At 35.2% G+C, this 10298-nt stretch overlaps 2 protein-coding genes across 5 annotated transcripts in view; both read right to left on the minus strand.

Annotated features, from left to right (window-relative positions):
- Positions 1-680: 680 nt before the first annotated feature.
- Positions 681-2801, minus strand: LOC111368008. The gene is made up of 2 exons (XM_022989168.1): positions 1702-2801; positions 681-1625 (listed from the first exon to the last, which is right to left on the minus strand). The coding sequence occupies exons 1-2, from the start codon at positions 1996-1998 to the stop codon at positions 1002-1004; spliced, it is 921 nt and encodes a 306-aa protein (XP_022844936.1). The 5' UTR covers positions 1999-2801; the 3' UTR covers positions 681-1001.
- Positions 2802-3461: 660 nt separating this feature from the next.
- Positions 3462-10298, minus strand: part of LOC111368009 — a 10702-nt gene continuing 3865 nt past the window's right edge. For 2 of the 4 annotated variants that reach the window (XM_022989170.1, XM_022989169.1), the window contains 14 exons: positions 9852-10248; positions 9579-9756; positions 9322-9461; positions 8022-9246; positions 7835-7935; positions 7529-7673; positions 7030-7098; positions 6886-6931; positions 6436-6800; positions 6155-6234; positions 5909-6044; positions 5449-5641; positions 5259-5341; positions 3462-3819 (listed from right to left, as the gene is read on the minus strand). In XM_022989170.1, the coding sequence (XP_022844938.1) occupies positions 3694-3819; positions 5259-5341; positions 5449-5641; positions 5909-6044; positions 6155-6234; positions 6436-6800; positions 6886-6931; positions 7030-7098; positions 7529-7673; positions 7835-7935; positions 8022-9246; positions 9322-9461; positions 9579-9756; positions 9852-10248 (3284 nt within the window). In that variant the 3' untranslated portion in view covers positions 3462-3693. Of the gene's footprint in view, positions 3820-5258; positions 5342-5448; positions 5651-5908; positions 6045-6154; positions 6235-6435; positions 6801-6885; positions 6932-7029; positions 7099-7528; positions 7674-7834; positions 7936-8021; positions 9247-9321; positions 9462-9578; positions 9757-9851; positions 10249-10298 lie in introns of all 4 variants that reach the window. The other 2 variants (XR_002697937.1, XR_002697936.1) reach the window with 2 other exon arrangements.

The raw sequence follows: 10298 nt of genomic DNA on the forward strand, positions 1-10298 counted from the left end.
CCCCCCCCCCCAGTTTTTTTTATTTTTTATTTTTAGAATTCAATACTTTAAATGAAAAAACTCTACGAAATTTCATTAATTCTAATAAAAAATGACAACTAAGATTATTTAACGAATATGATAAACAATAAAAACTTTAGTTTACTAAATATATTTAAATAATTTAACTTTTAAAAATAAATTAATTAATTAAAAATTTTAATAACTATATTATTATCTCACTTAAAGGGGATTGTAAAATGAATTATAAAAATTTAAACTAGTATGTAAACAAGGTAATCGTCCTGCCCCCACTTCCCTCCCTACCCCGCCTTGAACCTGGAGCGTTGCCAACTCTATCTATTTTAAAAACCAACTTAACTCCACGGTCTTGTGGTCAGCCATCTTCAATGGTACACCAAATTTTGTATAAACATCAAATTTGATGTAAAACACTGCTCCAATGACACATATTTGGCATAGTTCATTATACCCATCTTCTATTACAACAAATTGTTGATTCTTCTACATCTTATTATTATTATTATTATAGAATTAATTGATTTGGATTTATTTATATTAAGTGATGATTATTTTTATTTAACATTTATTTTTAAAATCTAATCAAGTAATTAGTATTGATACAATAGATTAAAATTGTTCATTAAAAATCAAAAAGTAACAAATTTGACAATTAGAAATTAAGAATAAATTAACAATAGCACGATCCCACTTCACTTAATAGAACTTGAAAGGCTAGACTATAAGCCCACTCAAGATTACATTAAGATAGTATAGCATAGAAGGAAGATTAGAAAAGCAAGAAGAATTGGGGAGCCTAACCCGTGCGATCTTATGCTGTTTCCACCACCTCTCTACACCAACTCCGAAGGTGCACCCTTCATCAGAACCCCCCTTCCCCCAGTCATCAAATATCATTAAATACATACATGCGTAGTGGCCTGATTTTAGAGAAGCATAACTCCTTCCTTCGTATCCAGCTTGCTGTCAATCCTAATCTATTAGTCAAGACCGTCAAAATATTCACCAGAAGAACCAGACGTACTTTGAGATCCTTGACCTTGTTGGTGAGCTCTTTTTTGCAAAATTCTTGTTTGTTCATTTTGAAAAAACTTACGTAGAGTTGGATCCGATATGGAATTCAAATCCTTAAGTAAAATTTTATTTTCTTCTCTATATTCTGTTAAGGCCAATTTTTTTGACTCGTTTTGAGCTCTTAGCATTTGAATTTCAAAAATTTGTTGTCTATCATCGCTTTCCTTTCTGAAAATTTCAGCAGGTTGCCGATTTTCATCTTTAATCGTGTCAATAACCTTTTGATTTTCTTCATCATTTTTACTTTCTAATTTTGCTTTTTTCACCTCAATGGGTCGTTCAGTTGAAGCACCAACTACATTTTCTTCATTTATATTAAGACCAAATGAAGACGATCCCGGAGATATTGAAGTGGGAGACTTCGATTGTGATGATGCAAAGTTACCACTTTGCATTTGGAAGATTGATGTTGTTGTGTTAACATCGAGTCGAAATTTTTCAATATCTTTAAGAATAGGCCATATATGATCAAATTTGAATCCCTTCTTGTAATTCTTATCTTGTGCTAACAATGTTTTGGCTTGGTATAACTGCAAAATGATGTATATGTAATGTTAAAATTCTTGAAATATAATGTTACAATAAAAAATTACATATAATACTCACAATATCTTGTTCTGAAGCCCCGCTTGGATTCAGATTTTCAACTTGCCGAACACATCCCCTCAGTTTCCCAACTGCAGTGAGAATAACTTGCATTCGAGCCTGCAAGGATCTTTTAGGTCGAGGTTGACGGATAGAGTCTAGCTTCGTGTTGTTATAGTGATGATCAACTCGAGACCAGAATTGATCTTTTGATTGGTCAATACCCTTAATCGAATTTGTTGAAATATCAAGATATACATGACACAAGTGTAAGTCTTCTTCGTTTGTGTATGAAGAACTTCGTTTAGTTAAACCCATGGGAGGAGATTTTGGAGAAAATGAAGGTAAGATTAACTATTTCTTGTGAAGTGAAGATTTGGAGAGAGTTAAGGTAAGAGAAAATGAAGGTATAGTATGCTATTTTATAGAAGATGATGTTAAAATACTAATTTGTATGGTTGAGATTATGATGAAATGGTTGGAGAGATTACATCAAATTTGGTGTAGAAGTTACACCAAATTTGGTGTGACCAACTAATGCCCTTAGGTAACTGTGAGAGAGGTGTAAATGAGGTGGATAGAGGCAATGATAAGAAATTGGGTTAGTAGATATGGGCGATTTAGGGAGGGCACAATACGGTTCGACCTGGAGAACCACCAAGGGAGGCAGTGTCTAGCCTTTACGCTGGTGGCCATAGGCCAACTCCTACTTGTGTGCTGATGCGTCAGCTAAAGAGGGAGAATGTAGGCACTGTTATTGTTATTCTTGATGAGGTTGGGCAGCCAGCCATGGCGGCCTACACGTAGAGAATCGTTAGTTGAGGATTTTGAAGGTCTAACCATAAGAGAAGGGCTTCTATTGGCGGAAGATAATAGCTACCGGGTTGTTATGGTGGAATGTCACTCTCGAAGGAGGTTTAAAGTTAAGGGTGTAATGGGGTCGAGATGGTCGTCATCATTTTTATCCCATTGAGAATTTTTGGAAAGCAGGGCAGGGACGTAATGAAGATTGAACGCATTTCATTTATCGTCTATTTAACTATTTACTTTTTAATTATTTATTTTTCATGCGGGGAAAGTTGAAAACGTAGGGGAAAATAAAATAAAATGATTCAGGTCAAGTTCAGGAAATTTCTAATTGTTTGGTATCTTGAAATATTAGACATGGTTCTTGTTACTTCTCTTTTTGACAAGGGGAATAAAGTAGTTTCATGTGTTATTCTCGTTTTTTAATTGATTAAATTTATTGCAAGTGAATTGATTGGATGCTGCTTTTTATCACACCTCATACAAATTCACCTCAAAGTTAAGGTTTTAGTTTTGGTAATCTTGAGATTATTGCCATGTGAGTTATATATTTTTTTCTTTATGTCTAAATTCTAATAAAATTAGTTATTATAAATTCAATTCTTTGTCGATTTTGTGAGATATCTCTTCGTTTTAGTTTTACTGTAATTCTTGAAGAGTCATAAAAAAAAAAAAAAAAAAAAAAAGGATTATGATTTTATAAAATAAAGAATGTTGCTGCCTAAATTTCAGAATGGACGAACAAAAAAGTGACGGTTTAACATGAAAAATCATCAACACATTAGCTTCGTATTCTAATAATATTGAATTTAAATAAATCATCTCAACCAAACAAAACAGAGTGTTTGGGAAATATTTTTATATAAAAATGTATTTTTAAATAGTAAATTGATGGAAAATGTGTGGTTCAAAAATAAGGAAAATTTTTTGATTTACATGTAATATTATTTTAATAAAAAATATGTAGTTGAAAAGAAGAGAGAAAAAATTCATTTTAAAAAAAAAATAGGTACCAAACGGGCCCAAATCTGCTTCCCAACCCAACGAAGAATTGTCAGTTTAACAACTTTAGACATTAACATGAAATTTCTTCGAGATATCGATCGAAAAGTGAAAATAACTCGAGGCTATTTTCCGACCTATGAAATTAGCTTCATAACTTTACATCCATATACACTTCACAAAGAATGCCAAAATCCGACTTGGCTAGAGTTTTCCGAACTTTTCTTTCTCTTCCTCCAACTCTCTGAAGACATAATCAAGCTCTGGGAACAGTAACAAGAGCAGCATCTCAAGAAGATTAAAAGCTAGTTGCTTCATACAAACAGACGACTGTACAAGAAAAGTGAAAAGTTCATCCATTAGTTACCGCAAATATACACAATAAATCAATGCTAAGAATGATCACAATCTCCCTACCCCGTGAACCCTCATTTGCAATAAACTTGACGATGATTCCCTGAATATATTTGCATAACTGCATTCCACTGAGCAATACATTTTACTGAAAGATTTGATGAAATCAATTTTTTGCCTATTATGCCATGTTGGTTTTTGTATCTCTCCCTCTGCTAACTTTTTCTGTAGGAGTTAATAATTTATCCGAGATCAATTTCATCTCAACTTCTAGCATGTATTGATGGAATATTATAATTGATATTAGTATATTTAGTTTCCGATTTTAAAGTCTATTTTAGGAAACATAATTATGGTTAATTTTATGTTATTTCCTTGCTTAGAATAGGGTCTTTTGAAACCCTAAAAAAAGGGGTCTTATGAGATGTAATTGGGCAACTTTCGAATGAAGAAAATTTGATATTTTCTCCCTTATTTCCCTCTTCCTCTCCCCCTTCTTATCTCCTTTCCCCCTCCTTTCTCTTCTCTTCCCTTTTCCCTTCTCCTACAATTCTCCTATTACATTTGGCGTTATGTATCCTTATTTTTAATTTCACTCCATTATAGTATAACTATTTATCTATCTTAAAATTCTTGCTCCCTGTGTTCATCATACGTCATTTGTCCTCAGGCGATCCTTCACTTAATGTGATAATTTAAGAGTTGTTCTGTAATATTCCTTATTCACTTGATAGGTATCTTTCTGATGCTCTTTACTGAACTGACATTTTGTAATGCAACAATCCATTTTGTCCAACTTTGCATCCTTTTCCAAAATTCTGTCTTCAATATTCGACTTGCATAATTAGAAATATCCATTATTTTGAACAACGAGATTTTCTATTATAACCCCCCTGCCATTCTTATTTTATTGACTTATAAAAGAGCACTATCCCCAACAGCCAAATCTCTCACTACAATGAAAGAACGGAATTTAGGCTGAATCTATTTGTTCCATAACTAATCCTGTATATACAAGTATAATCCTATCTATAGGAGTAGGAGAAGGAAAAATCCTATTACTAAAAGGAAAAAATGTAATTCCTAGCTAGACTATTATAAGCAAGAGAGAAAATATTTCTACAATCTCCTATTCTAACTGGTTCCACCAGTGATTCATTCAAGTAGAAGACAAAAGAGAGGCTAAACTCACAATTTTATCTGAAATTTTTATTTCTGAAATAATAACACCGTGCTTAATCTATGAGGTCATCATTGGCTATTGTATCAATGAAAATTGGACAACAAAGTCTTGAATGATCAGATGCAGCTCGTCTAACAATAAATCTAGTTGGAATTATAGAGCCGTGACACAATCAATGTGTTTGTGTGCTGTATTTTTGCTCCGAGGATAATTGAACGTAAATGAGAATCACCTGAATGAAATAGTAGAGGTCCTTGGCACACTGTTCATATTCCTCGCGTCCAACAAGGCCTACAATAGGAGACGGTGCCTTTTCTGCAAAAGATTCTCATAAAAGTGATTAAAATCTTAGAGATTTTCCTTCCCACTTCTAAAGTACAGCAATAAGATAAAGCCTCGTTAGGCAAACAAATAACTATTACCAAGCATTAGTTCATATACAAATTTTGCTCTCTGTTCAGCTTCCTTCTGTTGCATCTTCTGCAATTCATCATTTTTTGGTGAAGAAAATAGAGAAGGTTGGTCCTGAGAAGATCCATGGGTTGGGCTTGCAGAAGGTGCAGGTCGCTGACGCTTTGGGTGCTTAGTTATGAATATTCCATTGGGCCAAAGTATCTAAGTGTACTATCCAGTCATTGGATTACCAATATCAGAAATCAATAATAAATTTTCTATAGAACATTCGAATTTTGTTATCCTTTCTAAATAGTCAAGTTTTGACAATTCACTCCTAGTTCCATAGCTCTAGAATTAGTAATTCAATTAACATTATAAACTCTTAAAATAATACTTGTGAGATAATCAGAAAGTTGAGTGAAAAGGCAGTCAACAAGATACGTGAAAAAGTGTGTATCTCAACTACCAGGCCATCAATGAGGATACCTGCTCCAACCGTCTGATCCCAGCAGCAACAACTGATCCCCGGCGCAGAAGCTGGATTTTCCCAATCAACCAATCATCAAAGGCATCTCCCATTCCCAATTGTAAAACTTGTTTAGCCACCCAGAAAGCCTTTCTCCTGAATTCACTCAAAGTTTATACGAGCCGAGATAGCCAGAGGTAATTAGATTAGAATATTAATATACAATCAACCTCCTTCAGATTAGTACGGTTGTTCATGAATAATACCTGATCCATCCACCATCTTTAAGCTGAAAAATGACATCAACTAAATCCAATATGGGAACACTTAGGTTTGGTGGCACCCACTGCATGAAGAAATAAAATTAGACAACCGTTATAGATCATAAACATGCAAAATTACAGACAGACCACAAGAACATGGAAGTAGGAAACGATGTGTCCATATCTGAATAAAAAATTCATCAAGCATTATCTATAACTGGATTCTGTTCCATTGTTGAACACAACAAAGAAAATACGCCAAGTAAATAGTGACTGTGACTTACATCACTAGGAAGGGCTAGATCAGCATCCATAGACCCAGATTCACATAAAGCTACCTTATCACTTTCTACACTTCTTTCCAATTTTCCAGTCAAAAGTGGGTTCTTTTGCTCCAGATTGTCAGAGTCACTACTGGAATCCTCAAAAGCCTTTTCAAATGCCTTTCCAGGCTTTTTTGGTGGAGAAACAGCTGAACCTTTTGTTTTGAATTTTGCCCCATCAACAGCATGACCACCCTTGATTAGTAATGCAGACTCTTTATTTTTATTACTCAAATTTTCTCTTTCAGAGGATAATGGATCATCTACTGGCCCTACGTTGTCCATATATTCTTTATAGGTTTCATGACCTGTGTCTTCCAGGTCAACTGAAATCCAAAAACCAGTTTGAAACTGTAAGAAACATAAAACTATTGTATAGACGAAAATCCACTGCTAAGATACAAATTTCACCTGAAAGAGTCTCAAGAATGGATAATGAATTTGAGAAAATATACATCTGCATTATTTCGAAAATCATAACTGTAAGTTCAAGATAAAACAGATATGAATATCAAACTTCAAGGACGGCAAAAAGGAGAACAAAATAAGTCGAACCTGAGAATCAACACTTAGAAAATCCCAGACTTCAATAGAGCAGGAAACAGTCGGCAGCTGCAGAAGCTTCTGCATAACAACTGCAGACTTCAATATAGCCCTATGCATGTATTTGTGTCATGGAGTGTAAAATAAGATGGTTCAATTCATAGAAAGTGGATTATTTTTCCAGCAGGTAAGCGGGCAACAGAACCCTTATATAACATCATTATTTTTAAACAATTAGTCCACAAAAACTGGAAACATTAAGGATCAGAAAAGCTAATATAAAGAAGCAACAGTAACATGTTAAGGGACCATTGCTCATAACAGAGCATGCTCTAGAATAAAGCAAAGGCCAAAGGACATCATGATAAGGGGGGAAATTGTAGAAATACTTCCCAAGCGAACTTCAAAGCAAAATGGATATTTGATTTTATGCTATAGCAAGAGCCAAACAAAATGACAAACTAAATCAAACTATAAAAGTCAAACTGTCCAGTGGTGTTAGATGTATGACCTTCAGATACTCGTCAAGCAATTTACAACGTTGTTGAATGATGGAAACATCTAGACCAGCTGATAGAAAATGCTTTGGTGGCAAGTGGAGATTATATTCAGAGAACTCTTTAAGGCGGTGATGTAATTCCTCAAAATGACTAAATCTGTCATCGTGAACAACCTAATTGGTTAGCAACATTCACTGTCATATTACATCATCTCACCATAGATACGAGTTAATAAAAAACTACAACGAAACAGCATATAAAGGGGCATTATAGCACGTGAAATATATAACCAGAAAGTCTGCAGCACAAGTTGGCACCTTCTTTTGATAGACCAACTATTATTATTTACATCTGTAACAGATATGGAATAAACCGCGAATGTTTTGGACCCACTCTTCACAATATTGGCGCCCAATACCTGCAACAAGAAGCGAAATCACTTTCTTCTCATCTAAAAGCATTAAACTACATTCAGGAAGAAGATTAAACGGGTGAGTTGAGCACCTCGCATCTTAACTTGAAAAAGGAATCAGCAATAATTGAATTTTTTGCGGAGTTAGCTGCCATAATATGACTTTCGGGTAAAGAAGTCAAGGACACAGATGAAGAAGTTGTTGCTCCACTGTGTATTCTACCTAACAGTTCTGCCTCAGAGTCATCACTGGAGTCTTCAAATTTAATGTTTCCTTTGGAGGAATTCAGTAAATCCTGCCCGTCTCCCAATAAGAAACTTGTTCTCTCAACCTCTTGCCAGGCATGCCCATTATCACTGCTACACCTAGATCTTTTTTTGGCAGATTTTGCTTTTTGCATTCTTTGAGAGTGGAGGCGGCCTGTGCTCATCTTTTTACTATTATGGCCATCCAGTGTCTCAAGAGGATGATGAATGTGACTGGAGTTTCTTTTACTTTTACCATCCCAAACTCTAACCCCAGGAGAATCAAGACCTGTAACACAGCTGGTGTCTTCATCCTCAGTATAACTACTGTTACCTGATTCTTCCGAATTCACAACATTATGTTCATTTTTCTCTTCATATAAAGAACTAGCTGTGCCACTTTGGTTTTTCAAATTATCAGGCATGATCATATTCTCTGCCCCAGGGAGTTTATTTCGACTAGAAATAGAATTAGAAATATCTCTCTCAAGAAACATATCCTTAGTTTCTAATTCCTTTTTCTTCTGTCCACTGAGCACTTTTGACTGCTCCATTGAATTAGATACCCCCACTGAAGAGCTGTGTTTCTTAGGATCAGCCAGCCGATCTGCACCTTCCTCCCTTTTATAATTTCTTCCTTTTGTCCACATATTATCAAAATTTTCTGGAGCCAAGGCCTCAATTTTTTTGCGGGAAACCACATCTAGCATGTCTCCCCATTCTCCACCAGAGTGGTGTTGTTGCAACCCTCTTCCCTCACCACTGTTTGTTTCAGGTAAAGAACTCCAAGAATGAGTGGATCGTGTATCAAGGGAAAGTAATGGATCTTTGAAAAGAAGTTTTCTGTTCATATTATCAGAAGCAGGAATCTCAACATCACTTTTAGACTGGTCCTTCTTCAAATCTACAAGTTCAAGACCCTTGATGGAAGGATCTCCAAATTGAGAAAAATCAGATGATATCTTTGATGATTCATTTGGCTTTGATAGCGATGTCACGTGCATCGCCTTACTTCCTTTAACAGTTTTGCTTCTTGAAAGAACTAGAGATTCAATCCTCTCATTAATAAACCTGACACCAAATTTGGTAATGTATAAAGAACAAAAACATGGCAGTTCTAGAAGGCAGAATGAGATGTATCCTTACCTTGGGCTAGCTAAATTTATCACTGGTCTCATTACGGTACAGGCAAGTAGTTCTCGAACAATATAACGAAATAAGGAGCACTGCAGATCCTCTGGCTTGAATGTAAACATAATAAGACCATCCATAACATGTTGGAGAACCTAACAAGCATTCAGAACAAAAAATTGTTAACCACAGTAACCTTGTGTCATTAAGAAGCTATAAATTATGGAGTGCAAGAAGAGGACAAAGAAAAAAAAGAAAAGAGAAGAAATAACCTTGTGCTCAGCTTCAGCAGAAAATAAAGCAGGGTGTAATTTGTTCTCTGCAGCCAGCACAAATTTTAATTTGACGTCTCTCTCTTCAATACTTAAAACTCTCGATTGTTGTTTCTCAATCTTTGTCTTAGCTGTGCGAAAAAGCTCCAACTGATTGCATACTACATTAATAATATCCCTGCACCACACCAAGCAAGGTACTTCCGTTAAGTACCTTCCAGAAGATATCTCAGTGAATAAAATTTTGATCAGTAAAATCTCTGGAAATAAAACCTTGTCAAAAGATCTATGAGATTAACATTTCTCATACGACATGAAATTTCCCCAAGAACACCATTCATGATCTGCACAAGCTCTTCTGGACCTTTTTTATCAGGAGTTATGCGAGAGTACCAGAGATTTGTTACCCACTCTGAGACAATGTGTCTAGTGAACTGGTCAATTGCATCTTCAACAACAGGGGAATTCACTTTGAGCTTCCAATCAGACTTCTCAGCAATAACTCGAGGATCATCAAAAGGTTCTCTCTTGAAAGAATAGTTTGCGGATATTGGATTTCCTTTGTAAGTTGCTGTTTTCCTCCGCATATCCAAATCCAGAGAAAAGTAGCGAAGTGTTATTATTAAAAATGCGGCAGCAGGCAAATTGATTAGAACCGAAGAGCTTGTCACTGGGAAGAGAGAAAAGAGTAAGATAAAAACTCAAAGGTTGATGCCTGGT

Source organism: Olea europaea, chromosome 18 (assembly GCF_002742605.1).
Source record: "Olea europaea var. sylvestris chromosome 18, O_europaea_v1, whole genome shotgun sequence".
Classification (NCBI taxonomy): domain Eukaryota; kingdom Viridiplantae; phylum Streptophyta; class Magnoliopsida; order Lamiales; family Oleaceae; genus Olea; species Olea europaea.